This window comes from Trachinotus anak, unplaced genomic scaffold (assembly GCF_046630095.1).
Source record: "Trachinotus anak isolate AG129_WGS33_773 ecotype Australia unplaced genomic scaffold, CSIRO_AGI_Tana_v1 ptg000039l, whole genome shotgun sequence".
Taxonomy (NCBI): Eukaryota; Metazoa; Chordata; class Actinopteri; order Carangiformes; family Carangidae; genus Trachinotus; species Trachinotus anak.
In genome coordinates, this window is record NW_027273890.1 from 3,610,709 (window position 1) to 3,632,327 (window position 21,619).

At 41.2% G+C, this 21,619-nt stretch overlaps 2 protein-coding genes across 2 annotated transcripts; one reads left to right on the forward strand and one right to left on the reverse strand.

Annotated features, from left to right (window-relative positions):
* Positions 1–199: 199 nt before the first annotated feature.
* On the reverse strand, positions 200–2,781 carry LOC139614917 (uncharacterized). Its single transcript, XM_071472598.1, has 4 exons — positions 2,742–2,781; positions 2,123–2,381; positions 1,630–1,775; positions 200–1,539 (listed from the first exon to the last, which is right to left on the reverse strand). The coding sequence occupies exons 1-4, from the start codon at positions 2,754–2,756 to the stop codon at positions 757–759; spliced, it is 1,203 nt and encodes a 400-aa protein (XP_071328699.1). The 5' UTR covers positions 2,757–2,781; the 3' UTR covers positions 200–756.
* A 1,188-nt stretch (positions 2,782–3,969) lies between these two features.
* Positions 3,970–20,653, forward strand: LOC139614895 (actin-related protein 3-like). Its single transcript, XM_071472565.1, has 12 exons — positions 3,970–4,174; positions 10,326–10,381; positions 10,741–10,865; positions 11,885–11,995; positions 12,262–12,357; positions 12,611–12,718; positions 13,421–13,564; positions 15,032–15,205; positions 15,906–15,998; positions 16,532–16,657; positions 17,614–17,697; positions 19,501–20,653. Exons 1-12 carry the CDS (start codon positions 4,131–4,133, stop codon positions 19,594–19,596), a joined length of 1,257 nt encoding a protein of 418 aa, XP_071328666.1. The 5' UTR covers positions 3,970–4,130; the 3' UTR covers positions 19,597–20,653.
* Positions 20,654–21,619: the final 966 nt, after the last annotated feature.

Here is a 21,619-nt window from a genome sequence, read left to right on the forward strand (position 1 = left end):
GAGGGAGATGGGGAAATGATAACAAGACATACATAACAGTATTTTCAACAAACATTAAATGCTTTGTCCTATGAATAAGCGTGCTGTTTCTAGAAATATCACTCTGGGGTCTAGGTCAGACTCCAAACCCCCACTGACATCTGCTGGTCGATGGTGGGAACTGCCAATCTTTTCTTTCCCAGTGCTGTCGATTTTATTACTCAGGAATATGTCACACTTAGTAAAGGTTATAGGTGCCATTAGAAGAGGACCTGTCCACATAGACAGAGGCAGACAAGTCTGAAAACAACTTTTTCTCTTTAATAAAAGCAGAACATGAAAACATCCAATAAGACTAATCTTACTGAGGTGGGTCAGACACTGCCCACTGCCTTGTGTTTAAAGTTTTCTGGCGAACAGACATTCAAAAGTTACCCCCATGTTTAATAACACTCTAATGGTAAATGTAGACCAGGCATTAATTAGTCTGAATTGGTTTTGAGAGGCAGAGATTCATTAGAAACTTGACATATGTGTGAAAAGTAATAACAAGTCAGTTAGAGGTAATTCTTGGTATTGTAATTTATACCCTTTTATCCTGGTAATGGCCCAATATCATTTAACAATATCAATATGGTTTATATCTGAATCCCTCTTCAAAGTGCAGTTTAGTTTATTTAGTTTTCTACTGTTATAATTTATTGCTGACTAATTAATTCGAGTGTTCCAGGTCTGAAGTATCTAACTAACCTACACCTACTGACTGTGTCACCTGTATCACGGAGAGAGATTTCGAGCCAATGGAAGTGTTTCAGGTTCAGTCTTAACTATGTCTGGCTCTGTCTCTCTCTTGATGTCAGAAGTCTGAAAAATAACCTGAGAACCCTTTTCAATCATCCCCTCCAGTGCTTGGCCGTGCTGGACCTGCTGCAGTAACTGACCCGTCGACACTCTCCTCGTGTGCTCTATCTCCTCCCACCTCTGCATCCTCGCTGCAAGCTCAGACCCTTTGTTCACTCCCTTCAGAAACCTCTGCCTCCAAGAGAGGTCAGTCTGTGAACACGACTGTTGAGGCCTGGAGCAGCTCTGTGTGCTCTCCCCCAGCATGGGCATGGATGGCACTCGAGCGCATCGTCTCTGCAAGTCCTCTTCTACCGCCTTGAACACCAGGTCGGTGATATCTCGGCGAAGTCTCATGAGCACCATTGGGTCTTGAATCTGCTGCATATCAGCTAACATAACCTCTGCAAACTGGTTTAGTAGGTTGTGTTTGGATGTGTTCGGTGCCGCTCTGTGGTTAGGCTGATCATCAGAACTCTCGTCGTTGTGATGGTGTGGACAGCTCAAAGAGATGACCTCTGTGACTTGAGGCTGTGGGTTTGTACAGTGCAGGAGAGCAGGATTTGGGGTGGAGGTAACAGACTGGTGTTCATCACTCAGATCTTGCTCAGTCACATCAGCATCCAGTGGGCTACCAAATGAGCTTCCCATCTCCTGGTCAAAACTTCCTTCAGTCTCCAGCTCCTCGTCGTCCTCGTCCCGCTCATCAAACTTTTCTTCCTACAAAAAGAGAGCACGGAAACATAAAAACCCACAGTCAAGCTCTGCAGAGAGGCATCCGCAGGCTTTTTTGCATTTGTTTCCACTTACCAAATACGAATCACCTCCCCTGTGAACTATGTGAGGTCTCAAGAAATCAAGTTTCTCCCGAAGCATTTTTTGCTGGGCAGTGCTGACCCTCTCTGGATGCTTCAGCTGAGTCCGGAGCGGTCTTGATCTCCTCTTAACATCAGATTCTTCATGGAAAAGGTGAAAAGGATAAACCACAAACATAAAAACCCTTGATTGTACTTCTTGTCCAGGGCTGACTCTAAATGTACAAGATTTAATATTATGCCAGCCAATTCCTATGTACAGTATTCCATGAATAAAAAACAAAGGATTAAGTTCACCTGGGTTCAGACCCTCCAACACACCCCCTATATTTGCATTTTGTTTAAGGAGTTGATGCAGTAGTATCATATCATAGAGGGGGTGAAAACTGGGCCTTTTGTAACCCAGTTACCAAAGTATAGGCAGATGTCTGAAAGGCAAGTAAAGTTGACTTTTGGACCCCACTATACACATATAATTATATACATACCACAGGTTGTTGTATTGGACAAGCTCAGAGCATCTCTCCTGGCCTTGCTTCTTTCTTGTGCCTCCCTCCACTTTTTCCGTTGAATACATTGTTCTCTCTTAGTTTTATGTCCTATCAACTTCTTTTTTCCAGTCTGGATGTCTCTCCTCCACTTCTCTCTCTCCTTCCTCAAGTACGCCGCTCTCCTTTCAGGGTCGGCATCTTGTCGGGCACGATAAAGCCTCTGCTTTTCAGCAACTGACAATTTCTGAAGTTCAGACTGCAAATATAGTTTTTTCTCTGTTATGTAGGACATATAGAAATTACTACTGCCACAACACATCTTTAAATACATGCTGAAATGCATTCATATAGACACTTTCACTGACAAACTGAATGGTACACAACCCTGTTATTGCACTCAACAGGGTTGCAGACTTAGCCTTCAATCAACTCTTACTCATGAGGGGTCAGCTACCTTGATAGCACATGGTGCATGCTAAACACATTTTTCTGTGTACTGCAGATAAATAACATAATATTTAATATTTGTAACAGTACTGGTAACCATTAAGGTTTGCAACAGCAGGAATCACCGAAAGCTTTGTGAAACAAAAATAATTGAAGAGAGGGTACTTACTTCTGTCCTGCTCATGTTGCAGTGAGGATGTGACACTGCTACTTCCTGAAACTGATTTATGGAATGTTCCATTTGTGAAATGGGGGAACACTGGTTGGATAGGGTTTCATGTAAAGTGTGCAAAGACATAGGTTAACGCTACTTTTTGATAAATAAAATAAACTTTTCAAAACAATTACAATGTGTGAATAACAGATTACATTTAAGGGGACATAAATGTGCAACAGGTAATTCATTACTTAAATATTTTATTGGGAATATTTCATGCTGACTTTCAAAGTTAGTCAGGTGGGACACACCAAAATAGCTTTCTCATTAGAGGATACAGACAATGTGTACACTGTTTGTTAACTTAAAAAATACGAACTCAGTCCTTCAAATCTTTGTCGTAGTAAACTGAGGAATTAAAAAGGCATCCATGTTTGCGCCCAGTGTGGCCTTCGTTATTTACCATAATATAACTGACCTGCACCTCTCGCTTCTTCTTTAGTTCTACTGAATCCCGGATGGATCAAAATTCAAAGGACGATTACTGCCACCACCACAGTGAGGACTGGCGTTTTAGAGCTGATATTATGATTTAGTTTTACCCATTAATTTATTTATTTTGTACAGAAATTAGAATAAAGTCTGTCCTACATTATCTATCCACATTTATATTAACATAAATACAATTTATGCTGCTTTTGTTATACAAAGTCAGCGTAGATCATTTTTATATATGTAATTATTATATATAATAATTACAAATTATGTTATTATAATAATTAACTTTGACATTTGAGAAATATTTCATATAATTGCAAGATGTAATATTTATTTTATTATAGGTAATATTTCTCAAAGCTGGAATAATAATAGTGATAATTATAATAATATTATAGATATAATATTGAATTTCTTTATTTAGGTAAATATACATACAAGAAATGTCATAGATCATCATCATTATTTTTATTGAATATTTATTGAAACTTCATTTACAAAAAAATTACGGTTTATTTTCCATGTTCCAAACATAGACTGTATATAAAAACATGATCGATAATAAAATAAATCAGAATAATATGAATCAGATATAATACACAGGTGAGGTTGCACAAACAAACATTACAATAGCGCATCTTCGCCGAGGTCACGGCTGAGGTCATGTCAGCTGATGCCCCGCCTCCCCCGGTGATTGACAGCGGCACAGCCCCGCCTGAGTCGCTCGCTACCCGGCCTCCGCCATCTTGCCTCTCCCTGGTGGAAGCCGAGTGCGGAAGTGGAGACGGCGCTGTGCGGGCTCAGGGTTCCGCCTGTGAACGGCTTGCTAGATCCTCCCGCCGACACAGGGCTGCTATCCATCACACTCAAACCGCTTCCAAACAGCAGAGACCCCGGGGAGAGATGGCTGGACGGTTACCGGCGTGTGTTGTCGACTGCGGCACAGGGTAGGTTGCTCGAACCGGACCGCGGCACAGGGGGCCCGGGTGTCACGGAGAGGCTGAGCCCGGGTAGGGGCTGTCAGTGTCGGCGGCGGCGGCTGGGTGTGTGTCTGTGTATGCGGACAGCTAGCATACAAGCTAACGAGCAGCTAACACTGTCACATCAGTGCTGTCTCTCCTGTTGCATTTAACCCAGGCGGGTAAAGTGAGTTTCTCTCATTTTCCCCCGTTTTTGCGCTGCTCTGCTGGTTTATTTCATCACAAGCGGGGCTGTTTTCTTCCTGTCGGGGAGATTTCCCTGTGAGGAGCCAGCCGGGCTGAGGAAGGGTCCCCCCACATCTGGCTCCATTCATTTGGAGTTTCCAGCCTGTTATCGCCAACACAGAGTAAAAACCCAGGTTATATTTGCTAAATCTCCCTCATCCACATGTGCGGTGTAAAGATATCCGCCACTTTATCCAGTGAATTCATATTTTTTTCCTCTGTTCATGAGTCTGGATTTGAGCAGGCGCAGTACTACTTCCTATACAGACCCGCACTTCCTCATTCACGCTTTTTAGTCCATATATGGTCGTTTCTCGGCATCCGAGCATGTTTTTTTGATTAACTTCTCTAATTTCTTCTCTTTACCTCGCCACCGATCCTGTTCCTAAGCAATTTGTCTCAGTTGTATTAAAGTAATAATATATTTCTTTGACAACAATTGACGTTTTCAAAATACTACAGGGCTAGATGTTATCTGTTCCCCCTGCAGCCCTGTTTGTATTGATCCGTGTGCATACCTCCTTTCCTGCTTTGTTTTCAGGTAGATTTTCACATCATGTTCCTTTTTTTTTATTTTGAAATGAAGGTTTGAATCATAATTAATTTGCTTATATGTTCTGCTGTTGTTTTCTTTCTTTGGACCCACACAGTCGTTGTCTCTGCCTTTCCACAGGAACGATTCTGTCTTTGAGGAAGAGAAATTTACACCGATGCGGTTAAAACCAATGATTTGCACAAATACTGTCATGCTCCGTTAGTTTTGAGGGCTAAAAATGGTTTGCATTGCTTGCATGTAGAGGCTTGAACTCCTCACTCAACGACTACATTGCATACCTCCACACTCATGCCCCCCTCCTCCCCTCAGGCTGTAAACCAGTCTGCTGCTTCTGATCTGCACTGGGACAAGCAAAAGGAAGTGCAGCTGAGAAATGGGTTAGCCTGTGCTAGTTTCTACTCATCAAGCAGATGGCTTCTACTTTTCTGGCCAAGCCCTTAAAGTCATAACACATATGTTCAAGTATCAGCATCTACAAGATTTACTTTTTTTCATCTGCAGAGATAACACTTGTTCATAAAGTCACAGTTTCGACACAGCTCGAGATCCGAGTTACGATGACGTCTTTTTAAGTGAAAACTTCCACATGCTATGGTTTTGCAGCTCAGCCAGAGAGAAGCGGCTATTGGCAGATGTTGTGATCTGCTGAGGGAGTTAAACAGCTGTCTCTGAGTCATGCTCATGATGTCCAAACGGTGACAACTACATTTCCTTTTCATCATCCTTCCTAGTGGTCTGGCTGCTATTATTAGAATAGACTACTTGACCATGCAATGAATGAATGAACCGCAGTCATATCCAGATTTGGGTGTAGTGAAGTGGTCTTTTGTGCAAAACTGGGATTGCACTGTCAAATCACAGCGTCCTTAGCAGAAAAAAAAAATCTCGGCTGTTCCAGATCAGGGCATTTGAAGGGCTGGGGTTGTCTTTCTTCATCTATCTAAAAGCAAACAGTTGAAATTTCGTAACACAAGGCTGCAGTCATTAATGAGCCTCAGTTGAAAGTAGACCTATGCAATAGACGACAGGTTTGCATTTGCCGTTATGTACAGACAGGTGACAAATAAAAAGAAAAACGTGAATAAATGAGTGAGAAACATCATGAATGCACATGCTTCACCACAGATGCACTGCATGGTACAAGTAAGCAATCAACATCAGTCCTGCTGATGTTGAAATGCTGAGCAGGTCCTGTAGATCCTGATTGTGCAAGAGGAAAAGATCAGAATGACTCTGAAAGATGGCTCATTGGAGCCCATTAACACCTTACTAAGACACTTGACGTTGCTTTTTCCTTTAGTTTGCCGCCTGTCTGTAAATGCTCCATTGAGTTAAAAATAACAAGGTGTAAGATTCCAGAAAAGACACCAGCAAAAGTGGTTTGCTCCTCGAGTTGAGCTTATTGCGCTCAGCTCCAGCCGTCCTGTGCAATGATGTCCACTGTCTTGTTGAGGCAGGTTGAGGTAGACAAGCTGGGACTGTTCTGTGGTATGATGGTGTTCAGAGCACTGCTGCCTGTTTTCATCAGCCTGTGCTGTTGTTATCTCTGAATGCTTCTTTGGATTTGAGTGACAAAAACGGTTGATATCATGTTCACAGCCATAAAAATCTGGAAATATGGCCACTGGACACTTCATTCATAACTGGTAATAATGATTGCTATGGTTTAGTATATTATAGTAAAAAGAGTAAAAACGTATTGATGTATCAAAGGCCTGGGCGATAAAATGATGGTGATATGTACATATAGACACTCCATCAATAGCAATAAGAAAATTGTTCAATAGAAAGTCTGATAGTTTCATGGCTGCATGAACGCCAAGCTTGGCTCCATGGCTGTCTCATAAACGGCCAGTCATATCCATGATAATGGAGCGTGCGACAAGTGACAAACAGCCAATCATTTAGCAGCTGTGTTGTTCGGTTGCTACAACAACAGCAGAAGCGTGGAGTGAGAAAATGAGCGGTGCAGACGGCGAGGAAATTGTTAACAAAAAGTACTTTATCAGAAAACGTTGTGACTGTAAACTGTGCAGGAAAACTGTCTCAACCAAGAGCGGGAGATGGGGCTGAACTGTATCCAAAATTATAATGCAATTATTCAATTTCATGATTTCAGTTGGAATGGTAATTTTTGCATTTCATTTCCAGTAATTGACCGTATCACCCAGCCATAAGTCGAAACAAAAAGTTGCACAAGGTTTTTCATAAACCACCAGGATGGAAGTATTGGGTTCATTCATTCTTTAATTCATTTGGAGTCATGTTTCTTTAGAGTTCACACTCATTTTTGATCTTTTTCTCACCTCCACCCCCTGAGAAACTGTTTGGCCTTTTAGCTGATGCTCCACTATGTTCACTAGCTCTTCGCTAAAGCCACCTTTTAGTGTCAGCCAAGTGAAGTACAGCAAGTTTATCTGAGATTTTCCACTGAGAACAGCTGAGTGCTGCTGCTAGAAACTATACCGATGAGAACAATGAGACCAAATGAAAACAAAGCTGTGGCCATAAAATGTAAAACCTTGAGCTGAAAGAGCTCAAAAGATGCTGAGCTGAGGAGCTACAGTCAGGTGATACTTCTCTGTGGGTTTGTCACTATAACTCACTGCTTTCACATTGAACATAGTGATTAATTAAAATGTTAATATAAAAATCTTGATCAGTGCAACCTTTACTGTGTTTTGTACATGTAATTCTGGAAAAGCCACTTTCATATTGTCGCTATTTATTCTATAGCTGTTTTCAGTTTGGGCCTTTATCTGACCTTCTTGTCTGAAGTGAGGTGGCATGTTCAGTCTCAGCTGCTACCTTCAGTAAGCGTAGTATTGGTGCAGTATTATCTGACAAAATGTCAGCAAAAGTCAATATATCATTCTTATTTCTGTCAGCATATGTATTGAGTGTTATTGTGCTAAATCTATTAAAACACACATGACGCATTGCATACTGTATTTAAAGGCGGGAATAACGTCATTTCTTTTTGTGGTGATGCCGTTCAGAGTTTGGTCCAAACAGTTAGTTAAAGTCTCAGTTCATAAGCAGAAGCAGAAAGTCACTAGTGGGAGGTTTAGTGAGAGAACTGCCCACAGTTTACTATTAGATCTGGCACAGTGACAAGTGTAAACTATAATACAAAGCAGTTTAAACTTAGAGCTTAAAAACTGACGAGTTATTTGTAGTAATCCTGCACACAGTGGAGCTGCCAGTTCTCAGCTGTATGAGAACATGATCTTCTGTACTGTGGGTTGTGTATTCCCGCAGTGCTCTTCCTCCTGGATCTAACTTTAAAAATCAACAGTGGCAGCTCTGTTGCTTTACAGATAGGTGAGGTTGCCAGATTAGATTATATAACTTTATTCACACCACACAGTGTTTTCAGTTCCTGACAAACCAAAAGCAACAGAGAGCAGAGAAAACAGGTGGTGGTGGTCCTGTCAGTGTCTCTTTGTGTCACAGGAGATGGATTTTATTTGAACCCTAAAAGCTGGACATACATCTAATGACTATCTATTTTTCCATCTACAGACATATATGTCCTAAAGAAATGTTTGAAAAGTTACTATGTTTTTAATTTTGCATTCCTCTCATGTCCACAGGGGTTATGTTCAGCAGGGATTCAGCCTGTATTTCTATGTGGAAGTGTGATATTGATTGTGAGTCTTGAATCTTTGTAGAAAGTGATATCTGCCCAGTGTGTGGTCATAAAAGGAGCCAGCAGCTGATAAGAAGTTGTAGCTTTGATTTTGCACTTATGTGGTGGTGGTTGACTATTACAGAGTGCTGTTTGCTAATCCTGTGTTTCTGTTTCCTGTCTGCTGTTGCCTATATAAAACATGTACCATTTCCTGTGCATAAGAACAGGCTATCCAGGAAAAAGAAACCTGATTGGTGCTCAGGACAGGAAATGTAAAGGCTTTCGTAAGCTGTTGAATCTATCAAGTTGTAGACGTTGGCTTTTGCAGGTGAAGAAACCACAGACACAGTTATTCAGGACGTTTGTTAAGAGATTGAAATGTAGTGAATGTAACTCACTGTCACAGCAGCCAGTTCATTCCTTTATAAGACCGCTGATGTGGCTCCTTCCAGCTTCTTTTTTCATAAAGTTCAATTCAAAGGAGCCACTATTATGACCAGGATGTGGCCTGTTATGCCCACAGTGCTTTGGCAGTTGTCAGCAGTGTCCTCTATCAGTCCCTCGGGCCCTGTGTGCAGGAAGTATGGTAGTCCTGTCTGGGCCGATCCCAGCCATGACTACATCTGGTCAGCATGTGCCCCGCAAAATACCATTCACACAGAAGCAGAGAGTGGGCTGTCAACTCTTTCTAAAGTCTTTGATGCTAAAGCTTAAAGGACAACTCTGAGATGATTGAACTGGGTCTTATTTTCTGTATAAAAAAAACTCACTGCAGTCGGTTCACTGTTGACCAGGATCCATATACCTGACAACAGCTGCTGCAATGTATTTGATCAGCGTTTTCCTCTGACAAGTTCAGATTGTTATTTTGAATGTCTGACAACATTATGAAAATGACTCCTACAGAGACAAACCTTTTTTATTTAAGAGTAAGTTCCTTTTTATTCAAAGCCACCAGACTCCATTGACAGAAACCATAATTTTACCTCACAGAACACAGGAGTTGTTGGTCAAAAGCTGCGTCGATCCATAAGTTTGTTTGTGTTATTGTGTGACTTTCAGTGTTGGAAGAAATATTCAGATCCTTTACAGGAGTAAAAGTACCACACAATAACACACATAGCAAAGTTTTTTTTATCCCTATCAATCATTTACATGAAAATATAAGGCTCAGGATCAAAAACGCCAGAGTTATCCTTTAAGCTGTGCCTCCAGTGTCTAAGCTGGAAGTGAAAATGCTGCAGTCATAATGACTTTTAGAAACGTACATCACTTTTTTATTCAAACGGCTTCACTCTGAGGTGAAGGCTTCGCTCGTAGAGAAGAAGGAAGGAGGATTTAGCAGTTGCTGCTGAGGTCACAGCCAGTTTATATTGAGGAAGGTCAGTTTATACAGAAGTGATCTTTTTCTCCTACACAAATATGAATAGTCCTCAGTTCCCAGTGTGACATGAATGGCTCTTTTAATGGCGTCCTATTAGCAAACTCCAGAGCTGCCGCTGCTTTTGGCTCCCACCCAACCCCCCAAGGGACAGTGATTCCATTGATCAAAACAATAGGAGATAGCAGCCAAAAATAATCTTTACTGAGGTAAACTTCACACATTTTAATGCAGTGCCAGCAGTGTAGCTGGTGCTCGGTGTTGTCCCGACCATGCAGCCTGCTTCTCGATAGTGAAATGCAATTCTTTGTTTTTGTTGCAGTTACACCAAACTGGGGTATGCAGGGAACACAGAGCCACAGTTCATCGTTCCATCATGTGAGTATTTCACTGTGCATTGAGTTTCCCAAACACCAGCCAAGCAGAACAGGGACATTAACAGTGACCAGGATACATCATTGATAAGAGGAAACGGTTCAAGACCTGTTCCAACACTGACAACACCCACAGTGGTTTAAATTAGCCTTCATGTTATCACCTGAGATTGTCCCTGTAACACGTAACATGGTGCAAGTTTTGTGGGTTTTTCCTAACAAATTTTATTCTGTTATATGTAAAAGACTCAAATATAAAATAATTTAAAATACTGACATAAAGGTAATTACCTAAAATGTTTACTACACAACTTTGTAAGAGAGTTTTTTTTTCCTCTGTGTCGCTCTCCCTCCTCTCGTCAGGTATCGCCATCAAAGAGTCGGCCAAGGTCGGAGACCAGGCCCAGCGGAGGATGATGAAGGGGGTGGACGACTTGGATTTCTACATTGGAGATGAAGCAGTAGACAAGCCCACATATTCCACTAAGGTACACGACCACACAGAAGCAGTCGGCACAGCTACCGCCACATTAAACTGTCTCTCTCTCTTTAGATAACTGATATATATAAAACCTGTGATGGAAACAAGCAGCAGGCTGCAGCAGAGACTTTCCTCCTGCAGCGCTGGGAGAATGGTTTCTTTTCTGTCACTCAAACATGGAGGAGAGAGACTTCACACAGTCTGGGAATCAGCTCTATAAAATCATTCAGTCTTTCATTAGATACATAATGTGATTTCATTACATATCTGTAGACCAGGTTAAAGGATGTTGATCAGGGTTCATATTTATCTTTTAACCTGTAGGAAAGATTAGATGAAGATCATAGTCTCTATATGAGATGATTCTGAATTCACTTTTTGTTCTGTGACTTAATGAGTTGCTGTTATTTCCGGCTATCTGGGACTTTACTTATGTTAACAAATAAAAAGCAGAAACTTGCACACAGTTATTTAAACCTCCTCTTTGGTACAGGCATTGGACCTCCCACAGTGTTAATAATATCAGTAATGAAGTCTTTGCTCCATATCGATGTCCCAGTAAGCCAGTTAACCAGCATGAACATGACTGGAGCTGAGCCCTGAATCTACTTTCTAATTCTAAGCAGGTTTTTATTTTATTTTTATACAGTTGTTCCCACTAGAAGTGAACAGTCCAAATACCAAAAAGAACTTGATTTTTAAGTGTGATGTTAAAGGAGACTATTTTCCCACAATGCAGTGCACAAAGTGGATGCAGGAGCAGCATGGTACCTGCAGAGGAAACTGACCTATTGAGCTGAACCTGTGATCAGACTCCATTATGAGTCGTCTCTGTTTAACTGCACTCAGATCACGTAAACAGGAACTTGATCTAAAAGGCAGGTCGAAGGCTAAATAACAAGTGTCCCTGCAGTTTTCTTTTACAATAACGCATCACTTTTGCTGCGTCTTATATTTAGGTCTGTCTCCGACCGTCCCGCTGCCTCACTAACATTATCCTAATCACCTGAACCCTTGTGTCAACAGTGGCCGATCCGTCATGGGATCGTGGAGGACTGGGACCTGATGGAGCGCTTCATGGAGCAGATCATCTTCAAGTACCTGAGGGCTGAGCCTGAGGACCACTACTTCCTCCTGGTAAGGGTCTCAAAAAATGTCGCCAGTGTAGAAAACACAAAGTTTAGCTTCAAAGAATTCTTCTTTAAAAGTCTTCGTCTTCTTTTAAATATGTTGTGTGTTTTTATTTTGATGATTTAACTGAAGATACAGATACATAACAGGACAGGAGCACTAATTCTTCCTTAATATTTCAGCAGTACACAACTTAACATCCAATCATTCTTTGAAACTTTATACACATCCACAGTTTGTTCTAATGGTGAATGAAAATGTTTTGTTTGCAGACAGAGCCTCCTCTGAACACACCAGAAAACCGAGAGTACACAGCTGAGATCATGTTCGAGTCCTTCAATGTACCCGGGCTCTACATCGCTGTGCAGGTGAGGAATGCTGGGACTCGTAGATTGTTTATGACAAAGGAAACTGACAATCTTGTTATCTTGATATGCACAAAAACAATATATCAGTTTCAATTCCATTTTAGCCATGAGTTCTGCTTCCTAATCTGACCTATTTGCATGTGAACGAACATTATCAGTATGACATTTTCCCTCTGTTACGTGTTTGTGTGTGTGTGTGTGTGTGTGTGTGTGTGTGTGTGTGTGTGTGTGTGTGTGTGTGTGTGCACGCTAGGCTGTGCTCGCTCTGGCAGCCTCTTGGACGTCCAGACAGGTGGGAGAGAGGACGCTGACGGGCACCGTCATTGACAGCGGAGACGGCGTCACCCACGTCATCCCGGTGGTGAGTTCACTGACCATCGTTTACAGCAGCCTCAGTTTCTCACACACACAAGTTTTTGAAGAGTTGACATTTATATATAAATACTGAAGATTTTGCATAGTTGAAATCAGAGTTATATTTCATCTGTCATCTTTCAACGCATTCGTGCCAATACATTTTGACGGCAGCTTGTTATTTATACTGTAAATATGTCAAATTCAAAGTAATCAACAGTAAGTGAGTATTGTGTTCATCATGATCATTTTTGACTGCTACTAAACACAGATGTCTTTAATCAAGATTAAAGGCAGCAGTGTTTAAGAAGGGTTACACTGAGGTTTTGTTGTCTGTGGCCCAGGATGAAGGATTTTCTGCCTTTTCAGAGAAGAATATTTCCACCTGTCTTCTTGCTTAGTAACCGGATAATGTTGATGTTTTAAAACCAGGCCACAGTATTTCAGAGGTTGGAAGGAATTACTCAATTTTAGGAAATGTGCTTGCAGAATAAATTTAGTGGGTGTGTGACTGAATCAGCAGGTCTGTAGCCACTGCTGAACATGCTCAGAAAACCAGCCAAACACAACACTGCTGGGATGTGGAGACGGGGAGGAACACAGATCTAATGGAAAAATGTGGAGCTACGACATCTGCAGACTCCGTCTCTCTTGTAGCTCTGTTATGTTGCACATTATATAACATCATCTCTCTCTCTCTGTGTCTCAGGCTGAGGGATACGTCATTGGCAGCTGTATAAAGCACATTCCCATCGCAGGACGAGACATCACCTACTTCACTCAGCAGCTCCTGAGGGAGAGGGAGGTGGGCATCCCCCCAGAGCAGTCGCTGGAGACAGCCAAGGCAGTAAAGGTAATTCCCATCATCCACTTGGTGCTGCTAAAGAGGCAGTAATCACCCTCACTGGTGCTGACTGGAGTCACGGAGGTTTTTCCATCTGTCATCAGTGGGATTGACAGTGTGTGTGCGTGTGTGTGCGTGTGTGTGCGTGCGTGTGTGCGTGTGTGTGTGTGTGTGTGTGTGCGCGCATGTGTGTGTGCGCGTGCGTGTGTTGGGAAAAGGAATCTCCCCTCCTATAATATCATACTGATATTGATTACACATCACAATGTCTCTGTCCAGTGAAATCCCCGTATCTCCAGATATAAAGGAAGGATTAAATCCTCCTGGAAGATTTCTCCTGTTTCTTATATTATCATCATCAACCTTTTACAACATCTGGACAGTCTGAAAAATACATTGTCAGAAAGCTGAAAACAGCTGTTTTCAGTAGCTCATGAAAAGTTGAATTTTGGAGATACGTCATTTTAACAGGACAGTGAGAAATTAATTCAGGAATTTATTTATAAAACGTTTTATTGTTATTAGATGTCCATATATTTTCACTACATGGAGATACATGGAATATTATACTGAAATCTGAAATCAAATATATTTGACAGAATGAAAAACACATTTCATGTTGTTATTTCAATGTTCACTAATTTGGAAGCTGCTTTAAAAAAACACTAATAAAACAGCACAGGGGACACATTTTATTCACTGGGCTCCATTTACCACAGTGACAGTGATGGATTCCTCATTTTAAAAACTGTAATTTCATTGTGTGTCTTCATGAGGACACCAGGTGTCGCTGTTGGCCTGTGTGTGGACGTAGCTTGAAAAAAACACTTTTAGTTTCTGAGAATCAACACTGTTCCTCAAATCAGAGAGATTACAAACTACACCAAAATAAACACAGACTTAAAGAATATTAACAATATATGAGATTTTTTTGATTTAGTGTCCCACTTTCCAGATACGACTTTATTCACCTTCTCTTATTGTCACCACATTTTATTGATTCACATTAATCCTCCACAATCGCTCCATGTTTACTAAACAGCTTGTTGTCCAAGACAATTTTCAGTATTTCTTGTGTGCGCACACACAAGAAATACTGCGGATTTAAAGAAAGAGAATGTGTGTCATGCATATTAGCAGTCATGTGTTTAAATGCTCATCCCACTGCTGTTTGTCTGGCAGTGTGGCCCAGAAATTAAACTAATGACACCTCTGAACAGAACCAGTGTAAACAGGCTCACTCTCTTTATCACTCCTGCATTAGAACCCACTGACGACAAAACACTGACGCATATAAAAAAAGATATTGTGTGTTAGTTTGGCAGGTTAATTCAAACTGATGATGTGATGGAAATGAGGATTAGAGTACAACATCACAAACAAACAGTCATTCAGCTCCACATGGAGGGAATGACCAGCACCACCGTGAGCAGTGCTGAAGCTGAACGTACAACTGTGCTCGTTCTCTCCCGTCAGGAGCGGTTCAGCTATGTGTGTCCAGATCTAGTCAAAGAGTTCAACAAGTACGACACGGACGGCTCCAAGTGGATCAAGCAGTACACCGGCATCAACGCCATCAGCAAAAAGGAGTTCACCATCGACGTCGGCTACGAGCGCTTCCTGGGACCTGAGATCTTCTTCCACCCAGAGGTTGGTCAGTGCAGCGTGAATCAGAGCAGGGATCACGGTTTAAGATTTAGTGAAACCTACAGAGACCACAGGTTAAAACTCACCACACTGTTCACTCAGCTCTGATCCAGCTTCTGTTCAAAATAATCTCAATGATAAAAAGACAGTAACATCAGTTACAACCCTTCAACACTTCACACAGTTTGATCTCACCTGCTCCAGTCTGGAACCGTCGCAGTCTAGTTTGGTCCAAGTCAGTTGTGATGAACAAAAATATAAACGCAACACTTTTGTCTTTACTCCCATTTTTCATGATTTTTTTCTGATCCTGCGCATTTTAAAGTTTCTTTTTATTGTGAGCAGCTCAGGTAACACCTGTGCAACAAGGATGCTGTGTAATCAGCATCTTGACATGTCACACCTGTCGTCTTTAGCAAAGGAGAAACACTCACTAACACAGATTTAAACACATCTGTGAACAACAGTGAAGAGGAACGCGTGTTTGTGTGGTTAGAAAAATCTTAGATCTTTAATTTCAACTCATAAAAAATGGAAGTAAAAGTGTTGTGATATTTTTGTTGAGTGTATAATCAATAAGGTCTACCACTCACTGTTATACACACAGTCTGACACAGGTGAGAGGTCCTGGGTATCTAACGACTGTGTTACCTTTGGCTCAGACACAGCACAGACACAGACTGACACATCTTTGTTTTCACAGTTTGCCAACCCGGACTTCACCCAGCCCATCTCCGAGGTCGTGGACGAGGTCATCCAGAACTGCCCTATTGATGTCAGGCGTCCTCTCTATAAGGTGAGCTGACTCAGCGTCTTTTGGCAGAGCTGTTTCTCCTTCTTAGAGGCTCCATACAGAATAGTAAAGATGTTTGTTGTGTCTGGGATTAACTGGTGTGATGTCTTGTTCTGTGTGTTTGACCCTGTGTCAGATTGAGGTTTTGTTCAGGACACTAGAGACCTGCTTTGACCAGGCCTTAAGTTTTTAAATGGTCTGTTAATTTCTGCTGTAAACGATGCAGTGTGTGTTTTGCAGACAGCTTTAGTGAATTAATTTCTAAGCAGATGAGCTTGGTTACAGACAACGGTCCTGCTGTTTTGTTTTCAGAGGAAGATATTTTTGTTTTTAGCTTGCATTAAAAATGAATTTATGCCAAGCGTTAAGTTGTTTTGTCTTCGGTAATCGGCAGAGTCAGGGCTGTTTGTCAGAGCACTGAATCATGCATCATACATTTCCCTTCAGAATCCTGCACATCACACTTGCACAGATCACAGTGGTGGAGTGCGTCTTATTCTGCAGCGCTGTAATCCCTGTCACCTTCTCTTCCACAGAACATTGTTCTGTCAGGAGGCTCCACCATGTTCAGGGACTTCGGGCGCCGTCTGCAGAGAGACTTAAAGAGGACGGTTGATGCCCGACTGAAGATGAGTGAGGAGCTGAGCGGAGGCAAGCTCAAGGTGAGAATACACATTAATTTGTACGCAGCACAGATCGATACTGCTCAACAAAACGCAATTACTGCGTGAGGAGTGAAACTGAGGGAAAAAATGTCTTTTAAAGTTTTTATGTGTTCTCACTTGGCACAGATGTGTACTGAATGTAAATCGGTTCACTGAAACAGCAAAGTTGTGTAGCATCAACCTCTTAAAATCCTCATTTGAGATTGGAGACAGGAAGAAGTTTATAATTAATCTCTCCTGACTCCTCCTCAGCTGGTTGAAGACAATACCTGTGATTCATCTTGATGAGATGTTAAATGTCATCCAGCCTGAGGCGGAGCTGACTGGCATTTGTAAAACCACCTCAGGCATGGAAGAAGCAGATGGTGAATGTAGCTAATCCAATAATAAACAGAAAACAAGCTGAATTTTACATGTATTTGAACAGGTTTCTATCCCAAAGGGTCCAGGGTCTATCAATCTTCATTCAGCGACCCTCAGTAATAATACAGTCAATAATAATGACAAATTGAAAACAAAGTAAAAATTACAAGTTTTTATCTTTAAAAATATATTCAAACTGTGTTCAGGTGCTTCCTGTTTATTTTAAAGATCCCATATTGTCTAAAGGTAGATGTCCACGTGTTTTTTGATTATAAAGCAGGTCTAGGTTCTATATTAATACTGTGAAAGTATCAAAGCCTCAGTCCACAGAGAAATGCACACAGCCTGTATTCAGACACTGAGCCTTAAAACCAGCCGTCAGGACTTCTGGAACTTTGTGATGTCACAACAAAGCAGGCACTGCTCTCAGCCCAGCCCCAAGCCCCGCCCACCTGGACCCACCATCCAACATTGCAGGATTTGTTTTCTCTGAGTGTTTACTTGAAATCTGCAATAGTTTTATTGCATCACTCAGAAAACCGTCCTCCGAACTGGTTGGATGTAACTGATCCCAGTTTTTCTCTCCTCAGCCAAAACCAATCGATGTCCAGGTCATCACTCATCATATGCAGAGATATGCAGTGTGGTTTGGTGGATCAATGTTAGCGTCAACTGTAAGTATTTCAAACACACACCTGCACTTTATCAACATGTAGTAGTGAAACATTATGACCAGAGGAGAGGATCTACTGTGTGACACTGATAATGTTCAATCCTTATTTTTTTTTTAACCCTGCTTAGTGGAGGTGAACATTGTGGGTTGTTGTCACGTTTCATTATTCTTTCCCCTGTCGATGAGTCAGTTGTGTGAACGAAGCAGATAATTTTATCAGCAGTATTGATGCTAACAGTTTCCTTTTTTATGCCTCAGGACCTGAGGCTCTGTATTTATAACTTCCTACATTTTCTTTTTTTTTCAGTATAAAGATCTGAAGTAATCATTCATTCATTAATACAAATGAGCTAACAATATGCATCACCAGTTGTTAAAACTTAGTGGTTATTTAAAGTACAGCTGGATTTAGTGCAATTAGTCATCTCTTTATAGATGAATGTTTTTTTATAAAATGGATTAAAAAGTCTTAAGAGACGCATCAAAAGAAGCTTGTTAACCTTCAAACCTCTGCGTCTCCAGGCTTGTCTGCGTGTTTGACAGCTGTGTGAACAGGCATCAAAACACTGTTTAAACAAACAGCTCACATCAAACCCACACAGTGTAGTTGAAGAATAGAGACGACACTATTTAGCTTCTAATAGCTGAGCAGCTATCTAGCCTACAAACTGACATTAGCAGTGAATTTGTTCTTTACAGTGAGACACAGGACATAACATGAGTTATCGTTCACAGCCTGTTTCTGTTTGTGTTGTCTGGCTGTTACTGGGTGTTTGAACCTAAAACAGCTGCTGTGACTCAAATCGATACCTCAGTCAGTCGATCACATTGTCCACTCACAGGAAGTGACGGCTGCTTTGCTCGCTTCGCTTCAAAATGAACATTTTTCTTTCTGTGACATGGAAATTAAGCCGCCATGTGCGCCAGTAATGTGTCCACCTCCTTCTGTCGCTGTTTTCACAAGTTTGAAAATACACTGATGGCCCCTCCCCTTACGCTACGTAGCCAAGATGGCCCCTGTTGAGGGTGAGAAGTGTCCATCGTTTTATACATGGACCAGCAGTACGCTGCATGTTGCAGCTCTTGTCAATGTGAACGCACTCGTGCCCTCGAAATAGCAAGTGTGAGTATGGAAGTACACAAATTGAGACACAACAATAGCAGAGTTAAAAAACAAAGGTGAGGTGATGATATATGATCATGAAGTCCAGTTCGAGGAACTCGACTGTGAGTTTGAAGGCTTCACGGACATCAAAACACTGCACAGCAGGTTTTTTTTTAAGCTACAAGACTGGATTTTACAACTTTGAATAGTTATCACAGGGTCAATCCTTTAATCCTCGTTCTCTGTGACCGTGAGACAAACAACACAATGACCAAAGTATTTGGTCGGGTCTCAGTCTCAGTCTATGCAGACAGAGACACAACTGCATTTTGTCTGGTTAATGTGTAGACATGGAGGCGGCCATCATGAAAGCAAAACACAGAAAACATACATTTCTTCCTTTTGAGAACAAGATTGTATGAAATTCCCAGAGCAGACCTGTATACTGTAGCAAAATCAGAATCAATAGTTGGACTTTAAAGCTTTTACATTGACTGCACAAACATGGGAAGGTCTGTGGTGCAGTGACTGTGCTGCTTTTTCCTGCAGCAGTTAAAAGAAATAAAATGAATAAAACAACCATCATGCCTGATGACAGTAAAGAACACCACCTGCAGAAAATCAATATGCAAATACATGCAGCTTTCCTCATGGCTGGTCTGTGTTCGCGCTCACCTTCGTCCTGCTTTCTCTCCACAGCCTGAGTTCTACCAGGTTTGCCACACCAAAAAAGACTACGAGGAGATCGGGCCCAGCATCTGTCGCCACAACCCTGTGTTCGGAGTCATGTCTTAACTTTGGACCACCAAAGTCTAACAGCAGCGGGAGGGGAGGGGTGGGGCTGAGGTGGGAGTGGGGGCGTGGAGAGTGATGAAGTGAGGCGGTGTAAAGGTCAGGCTCAGGAGGTGGGGGACGGTGGTGCTTCTGTGCTTTTTGATTATTCGTTCAGCTATGGATGTGTGGGACGTGACGGAGATCCAGAACATGAAAAAAAAAAAAAGAAAAAGAAAAGAGACCAGACCAAACACAGATCGGCTGGAAAATTTATTGTGAATGTTCCTTTTTTTTCTTTCTGTCTTTCTGTATTTTCTTTTCAAGATAAGGGAAAAAGATTTGTACGCCAAAACAGTTTTAAGAACATTTCTGGATCTGTTGAGCAACTTGAAGTGAGTGATTATGATGATGATGATAAAGATTATGATGATGAATATAAAGATGGTGTTGGTGGAGGCCGAAGATGAGGACAGTAACATTGATAGTAATTTCCTGACACCAGAACATATTATTTATGTTTATAGAAGATGAGTCCAGGCGAGACCCCATGACTCCTGAGATCATTGACAAGTTTAGAACATATTATTGTCTGCTTTTATTTTCTGCAAATGATTTCAGCTTCAAATGCACATGTCTGTGTATCACGGTAAGAGCTTGTTTATATTTCATACTAAAGTTTTTATATGTAAAACTTGGGAAATTGGGGTAAAAAAAAAAAAAGGATTCCAATATGAACAAGAGACTGTTTTAAACCACGACGCAGCTTTGATACGCAGTATTTTCTCTGAGTACTATAGTTCCCCACATGTATCATCGCTGTCTGCCCTTTAATTCTTCATACATTAACTCACATCTGCTTTCACTTGGGACAGTGTCAGGTTTCCACCTCTGTGATGCAGTGAAAGAAAAGAGAGAGAGGAGGTTATAAAAATGAAACTGAATAAGAACGACTGTCAGACCAGTATTGTTAGACTAGAATTTTTTTTTTTTTATTATTAAATACCAAATTATTAAAATAATGGGATTTGTGTATTTAATGCCTTGCAACATTCCAATAAAGGCTCAAATTTGTTTCTAAGTCCTGGAGTGTTCGTCCTTGTGTTTTGCTGCTTTCACAGTTCATTTCCATTATAAATTAATCTAATGCACAGATTTATAAAATGTCAACAATAATGATAAATATCCATCTTATGGTACAAAGTAAAGAGAGGAGTGTAATCACCAAGTGTTTTGTAAACTGAACAAAAACATAAATGTAACACTTCAGTTGAAATAAAAGATCTCAGATGTTTTTATTTCTCTTAAATTCTTCACCTGTTGTGAGAAAATTAGTGAGCACTACTTTGTCAAGACCATCCATCCACCTGACAGGTGTGGCACATCCAGATGTTGATTACGCAGCATGATTATGGACGCAATAAAAGGCTGCTTTAAATTGTGTAGTTTTATTTGAAGAAAGACATTTATTAGCTACTCAACTGTGTGACCTGGGCTACAGATGTGTATTTTTTTTTAGGGGCAGGGTCGTGAATCAGGAAACAGGTCGGTGCGTATCTGCTGTGACCACCATCTGCCGCGTGCAGAGTTGGTCTGGCTGTTGATTGCTGGACCGCTCCTCTTCAGTGGCTCTGTGAAGCTGCTGGATATTGGCAGGAAGTGGCAAAATGTGCAACATCTGTGAAATTATGTTGTGTGATAAAGCTGCACATTTTAAAGTGGCCTTTCATTGTGACCAGCTCAGGACACCTGTGCAATGATCAGGAGAAGTGCTCACTAACACAGATTTTAACTCACTTGTGAAGGAAACAAACACTGTGTGTAGCCAAAAGTGTTGTGTTCATATTTTGTGTTAAGTATTTTTTTTCTTGATAAGTTGGTCAAAAGATTGAATAAGTCAGATTTAAGTGCAGTCTGCCAAAAATGTTTGACAAACCACCGCTGGGGAGTGTTTCTGTGGTTCATTCATCCAATAATTCATATACTTAAAACACAGTTATAAAGGTCACATATTATAAATGTGGAATTATTTCTTTGTTGTTGTTTG